Source organism: Dipodomys merriami, unplaced genomic scaffold, assembly GCF_024711535.1.
Source record: "Dipodomys merriami isolate MVZ:Mamm:240054 unplaced genomic scaffold, mDipMer1.0.p SCAF_13, whole genome shotgun sequence".
Classification (NCBI taxonomy): Eukaryota; Metazoa; Chordata; class Mammalia; order Rodentia; family Heteromyidae; genus Dipodomys; species Dipodomys merriami.
The window spans coordinates 37,498,667-37,521,101 of NW_027202604.1; the positions used below are offsets into that span (position 1 = coordinate 37,498,667).

The 22,435-nt window shown below is 53.2% G+C and overlaps 2 protein-coding genes and 1 pseudogene across 6 annotated transcripts; 1 reads left to right on the top strand and 2 right to left on the bottom strand.

Moving 5' to 3' along the window:
• Window positions 1-207: 207 nt before the first annotated feature.
• On the bottom strand, window positions 208-3,540 carry LOC138824792 (mitochondrial mRNA pseudouridine synthase RPUSD3-like). The gene is made up of 9 exons (XM_070019069.1): window positions 3,440-3,540; window positions 3,164-3,282; window positions 2,771-2,815; window positions 2,589-2,682; window positions 1,970-2,077; window positions 1,800-1,884; window positions 1,521-1,644; window positions 1,193-1,332; window positions 208-476 (listed from the first exon to the last, which is right to left on the bottom strand). Exons 1-9 carry the CDS (start codon window positions 3,538-3,540, stop codon window positions 285-287), a joined length of 1,008 nt encoding a protein of 335 aa, XP_069875170.1. The 3' UTR covers window positions 208-284.
• A 110-nt stretch (window positions 3,541-3,650) lies between these two features.
• Window positions 3,651-7,974, top strand: LOC138824793 (transformer-2 protein homolog beta pseudogene; annotated as a pseudogene).
• A 3,942-nt stretch (window positions 7,975-11,916) lies between these two features.
• Window positions 11,917-19,894, bottom strand: LOC138824794 (lipid transferase CIDEC-like). 5 transcript variants are annotated; one of them, XM_070019073.1, is made up of 6 exons: window positions 19,827-19,894; window positions 18,374-18,451; window positions 16,912-17,071; window positions 13,827-13,985; window positions 13,558-13,745; window positions 11,917-12,469 (listed from the first exon to the last, which is right to left on the bottom strand). In XM_070019073.1, exons 1-6 carry the CDS (start codon window positions 19,847-19,849, stop codon window positions 12,307-12,309), a joined length of 771 nt encoding a protein of 256 aa, XP_069875174.1. In that variant the 5' UTR covers window positions 19,850-19,894; the 3' UTR covers window positions 11,917-12,306. The 5 variants fall into 5 exon arrangements, with proteins under 5 accessions (XP_069875174.1, XP_069875172.1, XP_069875173.1 ...); XM_070019071.1 differs by having other exon boundaries at window positions 16,912-17,113; XM_070019072.1 differs by lacking the exon at window positions 19,827-19,894 and adding an exon at window positions 18,645-18,736 and having other exon boundaries at window positions 16,912-17,113.
• Window positions 19,895-22,435: the final 2,541 nt, after the last annotated feature.

A 22,435-nucleotide genomic window follows, 5' to 3' on the forward strand; every position in this document is an offset into this window, starting at 1 on the left:
AAAAAAAGCTCAAGTAGTAAAGCACTAGCCTTGAGCAACAAAACTCAGTACCCAGACCCCAAGTTCAAGCCCCAGGACTAGCACCAAAAGGAGGGGGGGAAAATGATTAAAATGATCAGCTTTCAAAGGAAGCCACCAAATACAACTGAGCAAACCACAGGCCACGGAAAGTATCTGTTTTACCAGCAAATCCGCCAAAGCAGAGCCTGAGGTAGGAGTTTTTATTATTTCAAATCCACAGAGAAGCCACTTGCCCAGCGCCACACAGTGAACCAGTGGAAAGGCTACGGCTCGGGGAGCCCCAGGCACTGCAGAGTCCTGGAGAAATAGGGGGGCAGGGGAGCCACGAGCTCCACGGGAGCGCCCGCGGGGCTGGTGCCTGGGAGGAGAAGGCGGTGCAGGTGGAGGTGCAGAGGCAGCGGGGCAGCCTGGGAGGGAGGGAGGCGGAGGCGGCGGAGCAGAGCGTCACCCAAGACCTGAGCAGAAGAACCAAGGCAGCAGATGGAGCGCCGAGGGGACGTGAGGCCAGCCCCTCTCCCCATGTGCGGCTGTCTTGTACACACACACACACACACACACACACACACACACACACACACACACACACACACACACACACACACACACACACACACACACACACACACACACACACACACACACACACACACACACACACCATGGCTGAGCACACTAATTCCCACACAGCAGCAGATGCTTGCTGGGAACTTCCCAAACCACTTTCCTCCTGGCCACACAGCTAAACACCATGTCTAGCCCTTCTTGCTGCTGGACAAGGTCATGGGATGACACCTGTAGTCCCAGGATGGCGGTGTCAGCAGGTGAAATCTTCATCCACAGAGCGTGCCCTCTCAACTGGCGGGGTCCCTGCATGGCTGCCCGCCCCTACCCTCTCCCACTCATCACACTGCACGCTGGGGGAAGGGGGAGTGCACCTCGGTACTTTGGGCTCAAGGTCAGAGCATTGAGAAATACCCTACCACACACCCCAGACTTGAGGGGCGGGCGTAGGGAGGGCTGTTGGAAGTCCCTCTGCTTCAGGGCTTCCGCTTGCCACGTGGGCAGGACGGGCCCAAGCCACACAGCTAGACGGGGAGTGAGCGCAGGAAGCCAGGAGGGCACCCGGACCACACCCCATGCTGGAAGGAAGCAGGCGCATGGGCCTGGGCACCTGTCTCCGGGGCTTGGCATTCTCAACTGGCAGGAGGAAGCGCTGGCCGAGGACGGTGCCCACTCGAGCGGCGTACGTGTGGTCCCCAAGCACCGGACAGAGCTGCAGCACCATGTGTACCTGCAGCTGATCGGGAAACGCTGGGCGAAGAAGACGGGACATGGTGGACAGCCCCCCCCCCCGTGGCGGTCCCTCCCCCTCCCCCAAGCACAAGGGCAGTGAGGGCATGGGGCAGGCAGGAGGGTGAGATCGTGGCGCTGGCTGAACTACAGGGAGGACGGTCTTCATTCCCGCCGGTGCCCCAAAGCCGGCCAGAGCTCCGACCCACCTGTCAGTGGCTGCAGCTGCACCAGGGCACAGCCGGAGCCCGCGGCCAGGACACGGAAGCGGCTGAGGGTCCTCCTGACGCCTTCCGTGATGTCCTTTCGGGATGGGCACTTGACAGGAACCCCCTGTGGGGCCAGCCAAGCCTGGACAAGGTTCCTACGCACCTGAGAGCTGCACCCGCAAGACGGCCCGGCCCAGGGGGCCACTCTCCCCCATCTCCCTCCCCAGACTCCTCTGGAAGGTGGCAGAATTGAAGAGCCCCCTTCCCCACCCGACTCACCTGGCTGACGCCATCAGTGTGTGCCAGGGCCAGGGCCACGCGGATCTTCCCCTCAGAGTGGCTCGGGATGCCATCAGTGACGGCACTGAGAAAGGGCATGAGACGTCACAGGGTGGCCCACGGGACCCCCACTCCCCGCTGCCCCCACAGCCTCTCCGAACTCCGCTCACCAGTAGGTAGCTGTGGGCCTCTGGGCCCTCCTACAGTGGGTAAAGAACTTCTGCAGGTGGCTCGCTGTCTGGGGACAACTGGAGAGTAGTACAAGCCCAGAAGGCTCCCTGGAAGAAGGGACAAACCACACAACGTGCTGTGGGCCCACTCACAAAATGGGACCCCTAGGCACTGCATGCTGGTGGCTTACACCTGTGATCCTATTTGAGAAGCAGAGATGCGAGGATCCTGGTTCAAAGCCACCCCAGACAGAAAAGACTCCATCTCCAGTTAGCTAGCAAAAAAGCTGGGCGTGGAGATGTGGCTCAAGTGGTAGAGCTCCAGACTTGAGAAAGCCAAGCAAGAGCACATGCCCTAAACTCCAATCCCACTTCCCCTCCAACCCCCACACAAACACCCCTTAGAAGGAATACTGTTCCACTCAAGACCAAACAGTAATGCCACAACCATACGTAACACAGACCTCCTGAGAAACAAGGTTTCCCCTCCCAAGCCAACAAGGTTGGGTAGTTCATTCTATTTGTTTTGCCCTGGCCCCCCAGGGAGCGCCAATTGCCAACTGTGTGCCAGGGGCAGGCGCTCCACTGTGAATTTTCTACACTCCCCCTCATCACTTACTTCCCAGGTGCTCGCACCAAGTGGAGCTCCCTAGTACCCAGGGACTGGCTCAGTTCGGGCAGCACCGACTGCAACGTCAGCTCTCCTGGCTTTCCTAGAGAAGAGGAAAAAGAGCTTCATCCCCACCCCACCCCTCCCTTGGAGACATCATCTCTCAGTCAGTACCTCCCAACACCCCCTACCTGACACGGGCAGCCCCGCTGGCTTGTTCAATGTCACCAGAGGCCCTGAAACACATTACACAAACATCAGCAAAAGCAACAGTAATCGTCCGTGAGTTTACAAAGCGCCTTCCCACGCAGCTCAGCACAGTGAACCCCAACCTCGCGTAAACCCAGTGGACGTCTCTCCTCACATAAGCCCCGCTCACTGCCACCGCAGGGCCTTTGCACTTGCTGTCCTACGTCTCACAGGGCTCAGGCTGCTTAGTGTCTTGTCTCGAATGCCACCGAGAGGTCTGAGTCCCCGGTGAGTGCCTCGCCACCACAGGGTCTCCCGGCAGAGATCGCTAGTTCCTAGAGCCCCGAGGCGACGCCTGGCCCGGCGGCGGCGGGGCTCCGGCCCGGGCCCCTCACCTTCCCGGCGCAGCAGGGCCGCCCGCAGCGCGTCCAGCAGCTCCTCCCGCCCGAGGCCGCCCGGCCGCGGCCAGCCCGGGGCCCCCGCGGGGTCCGCGCCCCGAGGCTGCGGCTGCCGCCTGGAAAAGGTGGACGGAGCAACCATGGGGCCGCGGGGTCCGCCGGCCCGGACCCCGCCCAGGCCGCCCGCCCGGGGCTCTCGGAACTCGGGGCCCCACGACGCAGCGCGGGGACCCGGCCCGCCCCCCTCACCAAGGCCGGGGCGGCGGTGATTACCGGGCCCGGGTGCCGAAGCCCGCGTGCCGGAGCCGCGCGCAGACCCCCGGCCCCCGGCGCCAGCCCCCCGAGACCCGGCCCCACACCCGGAAGCCTCCCATCTCCGGAACAAGGCCAGGGCGCATGCGTCCGGAAGGCCCCCCCACCGCTCTGACCAGCGGTGCTCCGATTGGTCAAGCCGACTGTCAATCAGGAGACCGAGCGGGCGGGGCTCCGCCGTGGGTAGTTGAGACTTTGCCTGCGGCCCGGCACGAAAAGGCGCAAACTCGTGCTCGTGCTCTTGGGGAAACTGAGGCAGCGGGCTTCCTCCCCGGCTGAGCTCCAGGTCTTCGGAGAAGACCGGAACAGGAAAGGCCGGGGCAGGGTGGAGTTTCCCCTCCACTTCCGCGGAGTTTCGGACTTGCGGCCGTCGGCGTGCACAGTCCTGTGAAGCAAGTGAGTGGATGGGCAGCGGCCCGCGGCCCCGGCGCCCGCGCCGGCCGGCCCGAGCGGGACAAAGGCGCGTCCGGCCCGGCGCCCGCGCGGGCCCCGACCCGCTCGCCGGGCCCCCCGGCGCGGGGCGCGGGGCGGGGGGGGCCCGGCCGCCGCCGGCCTCGGCCGAGCGAGGCGGGAAGCCGCGGGCGCGCGGCGTGGTGGGCGGCGCTCGGCGGGGCGGGGGGGGGTCCGCCGGCCCGGGCGCCGCGCACGCCTCGCCGTCCACGGCGGTGGGAGGAGCCCACCGGGAGCCCCGGAGGGACCCGGAGGCCCGGCGCAGGCCGTGCCGCGCGCCCGAGCCAGCCAGGCCCCGGGTTCAAGCCCCCGCGCCGCCCCTCCCTCGCATGCCCACGACAACAAAGGGGTGCGGAGCGGTGCGGACGCGAGACGGCGAACAAAATGGATTCTGTGCTCTGCTGGGTGAAGATCACGTGCAGGGCCAACTTGGGCCTGGTGGGGCGGGCCGCAGCCCTCGCCCTCAGCTGGGACTACTTGTCTCCAGTAAACTGGCCCCCAAAGCCGGAAGTAGAGCTGTGGCTCCAAGGGTAAGGGGCCGGCCTTTACCAAAAGAAGTTCGGCAACAGCACCCAGGCCCTGAGTTACTGTAGCCCAGGGGTCGGCGCACGAAAAGAAAGGAAACAACAAACACAAAGCCTGCCGAGTGCCAGTAGCTCACACCGTAATCCTATAATCCTACCTACGCGCCCTCGAGGCTGAGATCTGAGAATAGAGTTCAAAGCCAACCTAGGCAGGAAAGTGAATGAAGAGGCCCAAGTGGTAGAGAGCCCAGGCCCTGAGCTCAAGTGCCAGAACACTCTCACCCCCCACCCTCCAAAAAAAGGGCAAGGCCCTCTGCATCTAGTAACATGGAAGTGGCCCGTAGCAGGTGGTGCTTTAAAGGAAATGCACCTCTCAGTAGGGCGGCCACAGGCAGGAGATCGGAATTTGAAGCTAGCCCTGGCAGAATTCCCAAAGCCTTAATCTAAAAACAAACCGAAAGAGCCGACCACCGGTGGCACACACCTGTAATCCCACCTACTCAAGAGGCTGAGATCTGAGGATCGTGGTTCAAAGCCAGCCAGGGCAGGAAAGTCCATGAAGTGGTGCTGTGGTTCAAAGTGGTGGAGTGCTAGCCTTGAGCAAAAAGTGCTCAGGACAGCACCCAGGCCTTGTGTTCAAGATGCACAACCAATCAGAAAAAAGGGGGGGGGGTAAAGTTAGAATTCCTGAGGCCTTCCATTCCAACCTCCAGCCAGTATATGGGGGGAAGGAGGGAACATACATCTTTTAAGTTGGTGTGACTCAATCTCAATGTACTAAAGAGTAAAAGTTACTAGACTGTGTGAAGTATATGTACACACATACTCTCACTTTTTCCTCTTGGAGTTATCTCTTGGTTAAAAGTGTGTCTCTTCTAAGGCTCTAGAATATGACACATAAATTGTTTATAAATGATCGAGTTTTAGGATTTTTTTTTGGGGGGGGGGGTGTCCGATCCTGGGCCCTGAACTCTGGGCCTGGGCACTGTCCCTTAGCTCTTCACTCAAGGCTAGCGCTCTACCACTTGAGCCACAGCACCACTTCTGGCTTTTTTCTTTTTGCTTATGTGGTGCTGAGGAATCGAACCCAGGGCCTCAGGCATGCAAGGCAAGCGCTCTACCACTGAGCCACCTTCCCAGCCCCGTTTTAGGATTTTTTTTATTGTAGTTTTTCTTTTTACTGTCTCAGGGCTGAGGAGGGAATCCAGGGCCAGTACCCTACCACTGGGCTGCTCCCACAGCCCTGGTTATAGCAACAGAAAAATTGTGATGGTTAATGTTGCCTACTTAATTGGATTGAAAAGCTTAGGAGAGCATACTTAGATGTTTTTACTTTTGTTTTGCCAGTCCTGGGGCTTGAACTCAGGGCCTGGGCACTGTCCCTGAGCTTCAGGAAGCTCAAGGCTAGCACTTGAACCACAGCGCTACTTCTGGCCTTTTCTGTGTGTGTAGTACTGAGGAATCGAACCCTGGACTTCATGCATGCTAAGCAAGCACTCTACCACTCAGCCACATTCTCAGCCCAGCAGAGCATACTTTTGTTGTTGTCAGAGAAGGCTTGTTCGAACTGGATTGGCTCTTGAGGACCCAGATCTAACAAGTGACTAATCCAGGGACGGTTCAGTCTTTATTGGTTTTGTTTTGCATTTTGGTGATAGTCCTGGGGCCTGGTCTCTGGGGAAGCCGTCCGCCATGTTAGCCACGCCCCCAGCCCAGGATCCCAAATTTACATAAACTAAGGCGGTGGTGGGACTAAGGAAGCTGGGGTTTGATTGGAGGAGGTGAGTCACGTGGGTGTGGCCTCGTGGACTAGATATGGTCCTGAGTCCTTCCTGTTAAGCCTCGTCTGCTTCCTGTCCGGCCGTGACGGTAGCTGCTCCCCGCCATGATGGCCTGAAACCGTGAGCGCGATTAGCCTTTCCTCCTCTGTCCCCCGTCCGACGCTTCCTTGTCCCCATGGCCGAGGGGAAGATGGTTATAAACACTGTGACCGACATGTTTTTGCAGGCTTGAAGCCCGGCGAGCGGCGACGAGGGCGGGCCGGAGTCATGAGCGACAGCGGAGAGCGGATGTTCGACGACGACGAGCGGGAATCCCGCTCGGCTTCCGGAAGTGGAAGCGCCCCGGCCCCCCGGAAAGCCGCGGGCCGCTCCCCGGCCAGGTCCCGCTCCCGGTCCCAGTCCCGGCCCCGGTGCCCGCGGGGCTCCCGGCGGCGGTTCTCCAGGTCGCGATCCCCGCCCCGCTCCCGCCAGCGATCCAGCGGCAGGGACTACAGTCGAGACCGCGGAAGACGGCGCAGCCCCAGCCGCTCCCCCTCGCCGTCCTCGCAGAGGCGCCACGGCGGGAATCGGGAGGACCCCGACCCCAACTGTTGCCTGGGCGTGTTCGGCTTGAGCCTGTACACCACCGAGCGGGATCTGAGGGAGGTGTTCTCCAAGTACGGCGCCATCGCCGACGTGTCCGTGGTGTACGACCAGCAGTCCGGGCGTTCCAGAGGGTTCGCCTTCGTGTATTTTGAAAGCGTAGACGACGCCAAGGAGGCAAAAGAGCGCGCCAACGGCATGGAGCTCGCCGGGCGGAGGATCAGAGTGGATTTCTCCATCACGAAGAGACCGCATACCCCAACACCGGGGATTTACATGGGAAGACCTACCTATGGCGGCTACCGGCGCTGGGATTATTACGACCGAGGCTACGATCGCGGCTCTGACGATCGAGAATACTACGGCAGAGAATACTACGGCAGATCGTACCGGGGCGGGGGGTGGAGAGCCCAAGACCGGGAGCCCGTGTACAGAAGGCGGTCACCTTCTCCCTACTACACCCACGGCAGGTACACCTCGAGGTCCAGATCTCCGTCCTACTCACCCCCGCGCTACTGAAGCACCGAGTGGAAGACTTTCTGAAACCTGCCGTAGAGCTGCGAAATCTTGGGACAGTTTTGTTGTGTTTTTTTTTTTTTTTTAAGAAAAAAAAATCGTCTCCTGTTTGAAAAGTGAACAGCGCCTAGTGAAATTAGTAAGGAAGTAACTACTTTTGGTTGAAGGGGAAAAGGCTCTTTTCATTCTGCATTTGTGTGCTTCGCTGCTTGCTTTAAGTTTAGTGTTTTCAGAAAAGTATGGTTTGCATGTTTTTGTTTTCTTTTACTTTGACTGCTGAGAAATTTCTGTCGTACAAACTTGGTGTAAAACGTTTTTCTACCGAGTCCTCGATCTTCTCAACATTGAGGCCTGTGTGTAAATACGTTACCAAAAGGCAAAAAGCCAGGATGAATAGTTGCTTTCTTTCTAGCATATCAATGCTTAGCACAGAACTATTCACAGAAAATTGTCAGTAGTAAATTCAAAGACAAAAGTACCCGTTTTCCTCCAATACATAACATACCATATTTAACATACCTGCAAATAAGTTTTAAAAATACGCTCTGTAGCCTTTATATTTTTTTTTCTCTGTAACTCTGTACTGCTAGTATTGGAACTAAAAATCTTTTCAATACAGCAAATGCGTAATGCTTATGTAAAAGTGGGTTTGTGAGTCTCTATGTAATTTGTGTATATGGCGGGGAACAAGAGAAGAATTGTGGATCATATGCCTTAAACGAGCTCTTTTTTGTTGCCCCTCCCCCATCCTAGGGCTTGAATGCTGGGCCTGAGTGGGGTCCCTGAGCCTCTTTGTGAAAAAAAAAGCGGGAAGTGGCACTGTGGCTCAAGTAGCACTTTACCACTTGAGCCACAGTGCCACTTCCCGCTTTTTTTTTAGTAGTTTATTGGAGATAAAGAGTCTCACGGGAACTTTTCTGCTCAGGCTGCTTTTGAACTACAGTCCTCATATCTCAGCCTCCTGTGGAGCTAGGAGTACAGGCGTGAACCTCTGACACCCACCTTAAAAGGGCTGTTTGTTTCTCAAAGCTAGTGTTAACTCCAGCTAATTTCCACAAGTAATTTATTTCACAGATACGCACTTGTTCCTCAAGTTCTCAAGACTACATGAAGGCACTGCCCCTGAAGACTTGTTTTATTTTTTTGGCACTACTGGGGTCCAAACTCAAGATTTCATGCTTGCTAGTTAGGTACTCTACTGTTGAGCCATGCCTCCATCCCTTTAACTCGCTATTTTTGAGGTTAGGGTCTGGCACCATGATCCTAATATTTGTTTCTCACCATAGCTGGGATGAGCGACAGGTACCACCATACCCAGCTTCTTTGCATTGAGATGGAGTCTCAAAAGACTTATTCTCAGGTTCTTCTGGAGCCATAATGTTCCCAGATCTCATCCCAGCTCGGAGGACAGGTACACTCTACCAGGCCCAGCTATTCATGGAGAAGGGCTCTCAAGCACGTGATCAGGTTGGCCTCAAATTGTGATCCTTCCACTTTCATCCTCCCAGGAGCTAGGATTCAGAGGTTAGTCACTGGCCCTTGGCTTATGTATTTTTAATTGTAGATTTGGGGATTTAACTGTAGATTTGAGCTCTTCAGCTCAAGGCTAGTGCTCTACCACTTTTTTTTTTTTTTTTGGGTCTGGTCATAGGGCCTGAACTCTGGGCCTGGGTGCTGTCCCTCAGCTCAAGTCTAGTGCTCTACCACTTGAGCCACAGTGCCACTTCCCACTTTTTTCTTTTTGCTTTATGTGGTGCTGAGGAATTGCAAGGCAAGCACTCTACCACTGAGCCACCTTCCCAGCTGCTCTACCACTTTGAGCCACAGCACCACTTCAGTTTTGAACCAAGATCCTCAGATCTTAGCCTTTGTATAGTTAGGATTACAGGCGTGAGCCACTGACATCCGGCTAGGGACATATATTCCACCCCACCCCTCAGTCATGGGGCTTGAACTCTGGGCCTGGGCGCTGTCCCTCAGCTCTTAAGCCCAAAGCTAGCACTCTACCACTTGAGCCACAGTGCCACTCTGGCTTTTTCTGCTTAGGTGGTGCTGAGGAATCAAACCCCGGGCCTCATATATGCAAGGCAAACACAACCGCTGAGCCACCTTCCCAGCCCCAGGATATAGATCTTAATGGTAGAGTGCTTGCCTAGTATTAACATAATGATTTAGAGTCAATCCCCCCTTCTGCAAAGAAGAGGAACCATAGATTCAAATCATATTTAAATGCACAAAAACGGGAGGGTGGTGAAATTTTTAACAAAAATGCAAGTGTTTTCTTTTTATGAGGGGCGGTACTAGAGTTGTGACTCGAGGCCTGAGCGTGCTAGGCAAGCAAGTGCTCTGCTAATAAACCTCACCTCAGCCCTGCCAGGGGTTGAGACTCCCATCTTGAGTGTAGGACTGTTTTGTCCAAAGTCCCTTAGTTTAGAATCCTAAGGCCTCCTGTTCACCTCGTTACCAGCTTGAGAAGACACTGAGGCCCCTAACTACAGCACACCCCTCTTGGCAGTTCTGGCCCCAGGAAAGGCCATTTTCCTATTTGGGCCAGCTACTGGTCCTCCTGGGGCTCTGCCTCATGTTCTTGGGCAGTTTCCCTCCCTACTAAATGGCAACACTTCCCTGTGTCCATCCCGGGATGACTTCTCACTCCTCTGGGCCTTCTTTCCTGGAAGAAAAGGAAGAACTATATTTTCCCTGGGCTGAGGGGGCCCCGTCCCAGCCGGCCGTGGTCAGTCACCACAGACTCATTAGGGAATCTCCGGTCCTTAGGCAGAGGGGCCCTGAGGACAGAACCAGCTTGCATCACCTCCGTCTCAGGAGCTGCTAGGCCACAGCTTCAGCAGGGGTAGAACAGAAATAATGCAAACATCATGCCCTCTGGCCAGGCAACCTGCTTCCTTGGAGCCAGCCTGGCCCCAAGCCAGTCTCCAGCAACAACTGTAAGTGCAGAACAGCCCAGAATAGAAGGTGTTTTCAGCTGGGGTGCCAGTGGCTCAGGCTTGTAATGCTAAGCTACTCAGGAGGCTTGAGATCTGGGAATGGAGGTTCCAGACGGCCCAGCCTCGGCAAGAAAGTCAAACTGAGCAAAAAGCTGAGTTTGAAGTGGAGCTGTGGCAAGTGCTCCTCAGCTGGTCTTGGCTGCTCTTGCCACATTGGCTGCAGGCAGTAGCTTTCCAGCTTGGGCAACCCAGCCCTTTGTTTCAGCATTAACACAGTCCAAATAGGTTTTATAGTAGGAGTTATGAAGTAATACAAGTTTTGAAATTGAGGATTGCAGACCAAAGCACAGCCACCTACCAGGCCAGCCTTCCGTGTTTGGCTTCTGTGAGCTGGCTGTTGATGCACTGATGAGATACTAATCCTCTTTGGAGCTCACTTTGAGGAGGGCTAGGCCAGTGCTCCACTGCTGCTAATAGCTCACTTCGCAGTCGAGGTCCAGAGGTCTTGAGCATGAAAGCGAGGCAGTCTAGCAAGCTAATATTGGGCATTGGTTAATGGCCTTGTAGCTTGACTGGTATTTTCCCACCAAAATATTACAAATTGTGTTATTGCAAGTTTTGATACTGAAGCTGGGTACTGGTGACACATTTGTAATCCTAACTCCTTCAAGGCTGAGATCTGAGGATCCTGGTTTAAAGTAAACTGGTGCAGAAAAGTCTGTATGACTATCTCTACTCACCAAAAGCTGGAAGTAGAGCTGTGGGTCAAGTGGTAGAGCACTTGGGTTAGGGACAAAAGCTCAGGAATGAACCAGGTGCTAGTGGCTTATGCCAATAATCCTAGCTACTCCAGAGGCTGAGATTTGAGGATCGCACTTCAAGTCAGCATAGGCAGGAAAGTTTGTGAGACTATTTCCAATAAACCACCAAAAAGCCGGAAGTTCAGCTGTAGTTCAAGTGGCAGAGCACTAACCTTGAGCAAAAAAGCTCAGGGATAGTGCCCAGGCCCTGAGTTCAAGCCCTCTCCTTTCCTCAAAAAAAAAAAAAAAAAAAGTAACACTGAAGAATTCGAAAAATGAATTCAGCCAGGTGCCAGTGGCTCACGCCTGTCATTCTAGCTACTCAGGAGGCTGAGATCTGAGGATCACGGTTCAAAACCAGCCCTGACAGGAACTGTCCGTGAGACTTATCTCCAATAAACCACCAGAAAACTGTAAGTGGTGCTGTGGCTCAAGTGGTAGAGTGTTAGCACAGGTCTCAAATTCAACAGACATTTTTTTTTTCTATTTTCCAGCAGACTTCTAAAATTAACTTGGACTCTGTAGAAAGGTACTATTTCCTATAATAGCGAATGGTTTGAGAACAGATTCCTCTCTTCCTCCCTTAGCCCTCCCCTCAGAAGCCGGGCGCTGGAGGCTCACGCCTGTCATCCTAGCTACTGTGGAGGCTGAGATCTGAGGATCGCAGTTCAGAGCTAGTCTGGGCAGGAAAGAGTGTGAGACTCTTATCTCCAGTTAATCACCAGAAAACTAGAAGTGGCTCTTTGTCTCAAAGTGGTAGAGCACTAGCCTTGCAAAAGAGCTCAGGGACAGTGCCGGAGTGCAAGCCCCAGGACAGAAAGAAAAAAAACACAAGAGATGTATCAGCATAAATAATTTATTGCAAACTCTGCAGTACCGTACATTAGTGGCTCAACAAGTCATTTGAGCATTCTGGGCAGAGAGCAAGAAGGAGAGAGTGGAATGAAAGCGCTGCATGTGAACGTGACATCATCATAGCGTGCCCGTGACCCACCTTCATCAGCTAAATGACCTGAGGCAGGGAGGAAGGAGCTGGGTCAGGCTCGGAACTGGAGTTTCATCAGTCAGCCCGCCCAGGTTCCAGACCTGCCTTCTGCCTCCACCGTCCTGTGCAGGGGGGGGGGGGGGGGGGGGTAAGCTGTTTAGCTGCCAGGCTTGTGGGTGCGACCAGTCGAGCACAGGGTTCTGGCTGAGCCTCTGGCTGGGGCAGGCCTCCAAGGGCTTGGGCCTTCATTGCAGTATCTTCAGACAGGCAGGGACGAGGGAGGGCGCCTTGGCCTTGGCGGGCTGGGCCTCTTCCGTGGCATCCAGGAACTGTTGCATGTAAGTAGAGGTGCCCAGCAGCAGGTGGCCTGTGGTCTGCATGCTGAAGAGCACCCAGCGAAGCATTTCCCTGGGAGAAACCACGACACGGGTCAGAAAGACGGCGAATAACCCTTCTTGTGCCCCTCCAAATGCCTTCACAGTGCCATGCCAACCTATAGGAATTGGGGTCACCTGGGCTTAGTGATGGTCTGAACACCACAGAGATGGGACACCTAAACCACTCCCTTATTTTAGAGCAATGCACAGGCAGAGCAGGGGCTGGCTTCCCCCAGCCGCTAGGACTGCATCCACAGCCAACTTGACTAAGATGGCTGTCTTCACCAAGATATCCCAGCTTCGCTTGGTGCCAGTGGCTCATGCCTGTAATCCTGGCAACTCAAGAAGCTGAGATCTGTGGATGGAGGTCCAATGCCAGCCTGGGCAGGAAAGTCTGTGAGACTTATCTCGTTACCTTGTTGTTGTTTTTTTTTTTTTGGTCTTTTGTAGCTTTATATGTCTTTCTTTTTTTTTTTTTTTAAACTAGGGCTGAGAACCGAACCCAGGGCCTTGGGCGCGCCAGGCGGGCGCCCTTCCGCTGGACTAAACCCCCAGCCCCTGTGAGACTTATCTCTAACTAACCACCAAACGCAAAAAAACTCAGTATAGCTATGATAGAGCACTAGACTTGAGCGAAAAGCTCAGGGACAGTGCTCAGGCCCTGAGTTCAAGCCCTATGACTAACCAAAAAAAAAGATGGCCTCATAAGGTTTTTGTTGTTCTTGTTTTTAGGTGCCAATACCAAGGCTTGAATTCAAAGGCCTCTTGCTCAAGGCTGGCACTCTACCACTTGAGCCACAGTTCTGCTTCTGGCATTTTGCTGGTTAATTGGAGGTAAGAATCTCGTGGACTTTCCTGCCCAGGCTGGCTTTGAACTGTGATCCTTGAATCTCAGCCTCCTGAGTAGCTAGGATTACAGGCATAACTCATCAAGCAGTACCCTACCAAGTCTTTTATGTCCTCCTTCAGGCCAACCAAAGTAATTTACATAACATGGCCTTTCCCTTCATGACACTCTGTCCCAGACAGTGTCCGCTCCAAGTGAACCAACAGAGACTCTGCCTTTGCCTTCTACCCCACCCTACCCCCACCCCACCCAGCTCATCCCAAGCTACTAACTTCACAATCCGCTTGGCCTTGTAGCAGTGGAGATCATAGGACAAGGAGTACGAGTTATAGAGAGTTGCCTTCACATTCAGGCAGCCAATGAAGTCCTGTGGATTCAGCTTATACAGGTCAAAGGTTACACGGGCCACATCAATCTTCTTGTCAGGCTCCTGAGAGTGGGCCAGTTGGTACCTAGTCCCCTGGTGCCAGACAAACGAGTGGTTAGCAGCCCTCAGTGATTTCCAAGCTCCGAGCCTCCCCCTGCACAGAAAGGATCTCACCTGCCCTGCCTGGGGCTGCCATCTCTGCCCCTTTTGGAGGATCATGAACACTGTGTCTCCTGCCAGGGCCTGGAAATACTCTTCTGTCTCCACAATGGTGCCATCTTCCTCCAGCACCAAGGTGAAGGATTTGCCTTTCAGCTTGAAGACATCCCGGACCTGAGGAATCGGAGTAGTGAGGGTCTGGCCATCCCCAGAGGACCACAGAGCTCTTACGGGGGACCTGCTATCACTTCTGCTGCCAGGGGAAGATCAAAAGCACTGGGACCCAGGGATGGCACTGGCCCCAGCTGTTTACTGTGGGACCCTACCCACCCTTCTCGAGTTGGCTCTTAATACCTACAGAGCCTGCTAATAATCCAACAGTCACCTGCAGCTTTTAAATTAATTGAGTGCTGAGGACTCACACCTGTAATCCTAGCTACTCAGGAGGCTGAGATCTGAGGATCTCTGTTCAAAGCCAGCACAGGCAAGAAAGTCTTTGAGACTCTTATCTCCAATTAGCCACCAGAATACTGGAGGTGGTGCTGTGGCTCAAACTGGTAGTACTAGCCTTGAACAAAAAAGCTCAGGAACAGCACCCAGGCTTGAGTTCAAGCCCCTCCCCCCAAAAAAAATTTGAGAAGTTGGGCACCAGTGACTCATGCCTGTAATCTTAGCTACTCAGGAGGCTGAGATCTGAGGATCGTGGTTAGAAGACAGCCCAGGCAGGAAAGCCCATGAGACTTTTTTTTTTTTTTTTTTTGGTCAGTTGTGGAGCCTGAACTTCAGGGCCTGAGCACTGTCCTTGAGCCTCTTTGTGCTCAAGGCTAGTTCCCTACCACGTAAGCCATAGCACCACTTCTGGTTTTTGAGTGGTTAATTGAAGATAAGAGTCTCATGGAGACTTTTCTGCCTGGGAGGGTTTCAACGTGCAAGCCTCTGATCTCAGCCTCCTGAGTAGCTAGGATTACAAATGTGAGCTACAGGTGCCGGGCTTCATAAGAGTCTTATCTCCAATTAACACCAAAAGCAAAGTGGTACTATGACTCAAGTGGTAGAGCACTAACCTTGAGCCAAAAAAGGCTCAGGGACAGCACCCAGGCCCTAAGTTCAAGCCCCATGACTGACCAAAAAGAATCTGTTAAGGGATTGGGAGGTGGCTCGGTGGTAGAGTGCTTGCCTCACATGCATGAGGCCCTGGGTTTGATTCCTCAGCACCACATAAACAGAAAAAGCTGGAAGTGGTGCTGTGGCTCAAGTGGTAGAGTGCTAGCCTTGAGCTGAAGAGCTGAGGGACAGCGCCCAGACCCAGAGTTCAAGCCCCACAACCAAAGCTATTGAGGTAAATAACATGCCATAAATTCACGCGTTTTAAGTATATAATTCAATGCTTTTTAAATTTTTTTCAATGCTTTTTTTAAAAGCATATTCAAAGAGCTGTGCAAGCTAAATGCCAATTAACTACTCAAGAGACTGATATCTTCAGATCTCAGTTCCAAGCCAGCCCAGGCAGACATGTCTGAGAGACTCTTATTTTCAACTAACCAGCAAAAAACAAAAACAAAAACAAACCCAACCAAGTAGAGGTGTGGTTCAAGTGTTACAACAACAGCCTTGAGCAGAAATAAAGCTAATCTGGGTGCCAGCGGCTCAAGCCTGAGATCTGAGGATTTCAGTTCAAAGCCATCCTAGGCAGGGATGAGAAAACCCATGAGACCTTTATTTTATCTTTATTTTGTCAGTCATGGGGCCTGAACTCTGGGCCTGGGCGCTGTCCCTCAGCTCTTCAGCTCAAGGCGAGGGCTCTACCACTGGAGCCACAGCGCCATTTCAGGATTATTTCTGCTTATGTGGTGCTGAGGAATCGAACCCAGGGCCTCATGCATTGCAAGGCAAGCACTCTATCACTGAGCCACCTTCCCAGCCTAAGACTTATTTCTAATTAACCACCTCAAAATTGGAGGTCCAGGTTGAGTTTAAGCCCCACTACCAGAAAGAGGAGGGGGAGGGAACAAGGGAGAAAGGAAGGGAGCAAGAGAGAGAGGGAGGAAGAAAGGAGAGAGAAAAATAAAAGGAAGCAAGGAAGGAAAGAAGGAAGAAAGGAAGGAAGGAAGGAAGGAAAAGAAGCTAAGTGAAAGTGTGTAGCCTGGGTTCAAGCCCCAGTACTGGCACACACTCAGATAAAAAAAGTTTGCAGGTGGGGCACCAGTGGCTCACACCTGTAATCCTAGCTACTCAGAAGGCTGAGATCAGAGGATCACAGTTCAAAGCTAGCCTGGACCGGAAAGTCCATGAGACTCTTATCTCCAATTAACCACCAGAAAACAGGAACTGGTGCTGTGATTCAAGTGGTAAAGCACTTGCCTTGAGATGAAGAGCTCAGAGATAGGGCCCAGGCCCAGAGTTCAAGACCCAGGACTGACAAAAAAAAAAAAAAAAAAAAAAAAAAAAAGTTGTGCAGGTGTCAGTGGCTCATGCCTGTAATCCTAGCTGCTCAGGAGGCTGAGATCTAAGGATCATAGTTTGAAGCCAGCCCTGGCAGGAAAGTCCATGAGACTTTTATCACCAATTAACCACAGAAAAAGCCAGAAGTGGTGCTGTGGCTCAAGTGGTAAGGTGCTAACCTTCAGCTAAGGACCGCCCCCCCCAAAAAAAGTTGTGCAACCACTATCTAATTTCACCACATTTTCATCACCACCAAAAGAAGCATAATGCCCATCAGCCATCAATTTTGTGTGTCTCCTTTTCTCTCCAACGGCAGCCTGCATCTACCATCTGGATTTGCCCCGATGCTGAGTGGAAAGCTGTCTCACTGGTGAAGTCTGCAGCAACCTCAGCACTAGTAAATAACCTCAGTCTCATACAGATGCCACGGTGGTCCTCGTCTTCCTCTTCCGTTCCAGATACCTGACAGATCAGCCAACTGCCCGCCCCGTCACCTTGCAGACCTGGCCCTTCCATCAGACAGTGGTCCAAGCACTCCGGCTGCATTGGGTCTGGCACCGCAGGGGAACCTTTCACCATTTAAGGCCTGACCCTGTTTCCTTGCAGAATCCCAGGGCACACAAAGCACACACAAGGCCCGCTCTCAGCTGAGGCTCACCTTGCGGAGGAGATCCTCCAAGCTGCGGGCCATGAGGCCTTTGCGCACTTTCCGATCTGCGGAGCTCACTCTGCAGGGCCGGGCCGGGGCCCTCCGGGCTTCCTGGCTGGGTTCTGACAGCAACTGCTGGGTCACCACCGCGGTGCTCACGGCCACGTGCCTGGGGAGTTTGGAACGTCTGCTGAGCTCGCTGCGGCTGCGGCTGCGGTGGACATCAGTGCCCCTCACACACCAGGCTTTTTTTTTTTTTTTTTTTTTTGCCAGTTTTGGGGCTTGAACTCAGGGCCTGGGCACAGATTCTTTTGCTCAAGGCTAGCACTCTACCACTTGAGCCACAGTGCTACTTCTGGCTTTTTCTGTGTATGTGGTACTGAGGAATGGAACCCAGGGCTTCATGCATGCTAGGCAAGCACTCTACCACTAAGCCACATTCCCAGCCCCCAGGCTGGCTTTACCCTGCATCTCCTCACGCTCTGGGCCGCTGACTCAGAGCCGCCCAGAACACTTCCACTGCCCGGTGATGGCGTTCAAGTCACCTGCCCAGGCAGATTCTCATTCCCTAGTCCTGGGTAGGGCTTAGTGGGAGGGAGCCACATGTCTAATGCCATGAGCAAGGTGATGAGGCCCACCCCTCCCCCATACCCACTTCCTCTCCTAGTCTTATCTCACCTGTAAAGGGGGGTATTTGGGGGCACCACTGGCTCACACCTATAACCCTAGCTACTCTAGAGGCTGAGATCTGAGGATCATGGTTCAAAGCCAGTCCAGGCAGGAAAGTCCATGAGACTGTGTGTGTGTGTGTGTGTGTGTGTGAGAGAGAGAGAGAGAGAGAGAGAGAGAGACAGACAGACAGACAGACAGACAGACAGACAGACAGACAGAGAGACAGACAGAGACAGAGAGACAGATAGAGAGAGAGCGTGCTTGAACTCAGGGCCTGAGCCCTGTCCCTGAGCTTTTGTACTCAAGGTTAGAGCTCTACCATTTGAGCCATAGCTCTACTTCTGGCTTTTTTGGTGGTTAATTGGATATGAGTCTCATAGTCTTTCTTGCCTAGCTTTGAACCTCAACCCTCAGATCTCAGTCTCATAAGCAGCTAGGATTACAGGTGTGAGCCAGCAGTGACTGGCTTCCATGAAACTCTCGGGGGGGGGGGGGGGGGAGGGGAGGGAGGAGAAAGAGAGACTGGGTGCTCCGCTCGGTGCCTGGGCTTCCCTGTCTATTCATGTGGGCCAATAATTCTTGTCTCCCATGAGATCAGGACTGAAAGCAGCCAGCACAGAGCCCACCTAGCCCGTCCGGCATGGAGAGGGGTGGGAGAGGGGCAGTGTGCACTTCCTGTGGGTCAGGATTACAGGCTTAGGCTCTACTCCAGATCTCCTGAGTCAGAGTCCCAAGGAGTAAGGAGGTCTAAGCGCCTGCTCAGAGGCCTCCCCTTCCCTTCTGCCCTTGGCTTCCTCACCTGCATAAGGACTTGGGGTACAGAAGGCTCAGGGACTTCATGGCGTATTCCATCCTTTTCAGTTGGACTGCATTGGACCTGGGAGGGAGGCCGAAGGAGCTGGTTAGGGTAGGATAGGAGGGACTGTTTTGCCATCTAGCAAGCTCCTGACTTGGTCTCTCTTCTGAAATGTCCCGCAGCTTCCCAGCCCTTCTCTGCTGCCCCCACCCCAACGCCAACTATGAGTGAGCTGGACCCCCCCCCCCCCCAGCTCACGCTCGGCTGCACTCACTCCATGTCTCTCTGACGCTGGCACTGGTCACACTGAGCCCAACGTCTAAGTCCAGCTGAGGCCTCGCCCCCGTCCCCAGGGGCAGAGTCCACTTTGCACTGGCTGGCAGTGAGTCACGCCCCTTGTCATTCTGGAGTTACCATGGCCACCTAGACTTCTGAGCCTTCAACTGCTCTCTGCCATGGCTCCTTGAGCAATCAAGCCCCCTGAGACTTCCTACTGGCCCAGAGAACCTTCTGTGATGACCGAAGTATTGCAGATTTGTGCTCCCCCCAACCCAGACGCTATCAACTGCGTGTGGCTATTGAGCCTGTGAACGGTGGCTAATAAATAGGACTAAGAAGCTGGCTTGGTGATATTTCTGGAATTTGAACTAATTTAAATAGCCACAGTGGCCAGGTGCAGGTGACTCATGCCTCTAATCCTAGCTACTCAGGAAGCTGAGAGCTGAGGATCTCATTTCATAGCCAGCTCAGACAGAAGAAGCTGTAAGACTCTTATCTCTAATTAACCACCAAAAAGCCAGAAGTGGAGCTGTGGCTCAAGTGGTAGAGTGCTAGCCTTTACAGGAAAAGCTAAAAGGCCGGGCCTAGGCTCTGAGTACAAGTCCCAGTACACATGTGCATGCGAGCGTGCACACACACACACACACACACACACGAATAACCATGGTGGCTTTTGGCTTCCAGCATTCACACTGGACAGTATGGGCCTGGCAGGAAACCCTAGCTCTCACCTGCTACTATTTTTTCCCCTAAATCACACAGCTGTCAACCCTCCGCACGGCCAGTTGCCTCCACCTGCAACGCCTTGCTCTGACTCAGAGCTCAAAGTTTGCTGTCCCCAAGCCCAGTTTCACAGCTTCTGATTCTTTGGAAAGCCTTTTAGAGGATGTTCAGAATGAGCGCGCCATCCTGCCTTGCTAGCCACCGGCCTGGCCCGGGTTTCAGCTGCGGCTCTTCCTCTTCTCTGCCCTAGCATGGGGAGCGCAACAAAGCAGGGAGCAGGGAACAGAAGCCCCCTGGCTAGTCAGGCAAAATCACTGCTCTCCTCCTCACAACTTGGGGTTCCCCCAGGTGGCCCCCACAGAGGCAGAAGGCCCTCTTCCCCTCTTCGCCCTCCACTTGCTCCGGGTTCACTCATTCTTCATCCCTGACACAACTCTGTGGAGCATCGCCATACCTGCTCTCTAGGACCAAAGGCATCCAATGCCTCACCTCCCCCTCACAGCCTCCTCCTCAACCGCAGAGCCAGCGCCAGCCCTGGCCGCCCTCCTGCCATTATATTCCAGCTCCCGTGAAGCCACTCCCCTGGCCTTCAGCCCCAGCTAGGGAAAAGAGCAGGGGTCCAGGGGCTCCCTGGGGGGTTGCAGGCCAGCCTGCCTTCCGGAAATGCCTGAAAGGAGGGAAGAAGGCATATTTCCACAGCTTGGCAAAGGGGCACAGCCCACCAGGATATCAGGCAAGAGGGCACAGAAAGCAACGTGTGGGCTCTGCTCCCAGCTCGCTCCACCCCAGACTGGCCCCTGGCGCTGATCTGAGTTGCTTTACTTCTGGGAACCCTAGCTTGTCTCATTTGTACCATTCCTGGGTTGTTGTTTTTTTGTTTTGTTTTTGCTGTTGTTACTGTTATTTAGTGTGTGTGTGTGTGTGTGTGTGTGTGTGTGTGTGTCTGTCTGTCTGTCTGTCTGTCTGTCTCTCTGTTTGCCTGTCTGTCTCTCTGTGTCTGTGTGTATATGTGGTATGCTAGTCTTAGGGCTTGAACTCGGGGCCTGGGAGCTGTCCCTGAGCTTTTTCACTTGAAGTTAGCATTCTATATACTATTTAAGCCACAACTCTACTTCCAGCTCTTTGGTGGTTAATTGGAGATAAGAGTCTCTTGAACTTTCCTTCCTGGGCTGGCTTCAAACCTTGATCCTCAGGTCTCAGCCTTCTATGTAGCTAGGATTAGAGGTGAGAGCCATCAGGGCCTGGCTCTGGCTCCTGTTTTCTATGCAGTTATAGTGAGAATTAGTGACAATCGAAGTAAAGTCTTTCCAACTCACATACAATAGAGGTGATTGTATTATTGATTATATATTTAATGAATAATAGAAGAAATTAACACATACATCCTTAAGAGAAATGAAAACTTACATCCATATATCTATTTTGGTAAGTCACATAATCTTTTTATTTATTTATTTATTTATTTTTGTTGGTCCAGGGGCCTGAACTCTGGGCCTGGGCGCTGTTCCTCAGCTCTTCAGCTCAAAGCTAGTGCTCTACCACTTGAGCTACAGTGCCACTTCCGGCTTTTTTTTTTTTTCTGCTTATGTGGTGCTGAGGAATCAAACCCAGGGCCTCAGGCATGCAAGGCAAGCACTCTACCACTGAGCCACCTTCCCAGCCCCGGTAATTTTTATTTTTATTTTATATATCAGTCATAGAACTTGAACTCAAGGCCTGAGCACTGTCCCTGAGGGTCTTCCCTCAAGATTAGTGCTCTACCATTTTGACATAGCGCCACTTCCAATTTTTCTGGTGATTAACTGGAGATAAGAGCCTTTCCTGCCTAAACTGGCTTAGATCTCAGTCTTCAGTAGCTAGGATTACAGGTGTGTACCACTAGCACTTGGTTAGTTAGGTGAATTATGTGTTATATAAATTATATCTTAGCTGGGCGTTGGTGACTCACACCTGTAATTGTAACTACTAAGGAGGCTGAGATCTGAGGATGGCCATTTGAAGCCAGCTGGAGCAGGAAAGTCTGTGAGATCCTTATCTCCAATTATCCACTCAGAAAAAGCTAGACGTGGTGGTGTGGCTCAAGTAGTAAGAGTGCTAAGCCTTTAAAAGACAGCAAGCCCCTCCACAGGCAAATAAAAATTAAAAACAAAACAAAACAAGGTGATATTATATTAAATGACTGCAGCAAGAACTGGCTTGGATTTAGCTCTGAGACAGGTTTGAAGTCTTAGAGGTACCATTCAAGCAAAGCAAAGCACCAGTGCATAGTGTTTGAGAAAGGAACCAGCAGGCTGAAGCAACAGGAACCTAAGTAGCTTATCCTTCAGGCTGACCAGGAGCCAGGAGGGAAGCACAGCAGAACACTTCAGGGAAGAAGCACTGGGGAAAGGGTCACCCGTCCCCGGGCCATTCAGGCCTCAGCATGTATTGAACATTCTGTGAGTACAGGCTGGGCCATGATAAAGAGGCCAGGGGATGACTCAGAACAGGCCAGCGCTGATGGACAAAGCGCAGCACAGAAGGTAGGCACCAAAAACGTGAAGCCAGGCGCCTTTGGCTCACGCCTGTAATCCTGGCTACTCAGAAGACTGAAATCTGAGGATTATGGTTCAAAACTAATCCTGGCAGAAAAGTCTAGGAGACTCTTCAATTAACCAGAAAAAAACCCTAGATGTGGAATTGTGGTTTAAGAGGTAGAGCAACTTCCTTAAGCAGAAAAACTAAGGGATTACCAGGCACCAGTGGGCCATGCCTGTAATCCTAACTACGCAGGAGGCCGAAATCTAAGGATCATGGGTCAAAGGCAGCACAGGAAGAAGAGTCCATGAGACTCTCCAATTAGCCACCAAAAGGCCAGATGTGGCGTTGTGGCTTAAGTGGTAGAGCTCTAGCTTTGAGTACAAAAGGTTAGGGCTATCACCCAGGCCCTGAGCTCAAACCCTAGCCCCAGCACATAATAAGAGATGTAAGTCAGATGCAGTGGTACATACTGTAGTCCCAACCTGAGGCTGGGACAGGAGTATTACTTAAACCTAGGAGTTTGGGATCAACCTCCCAAGTAAC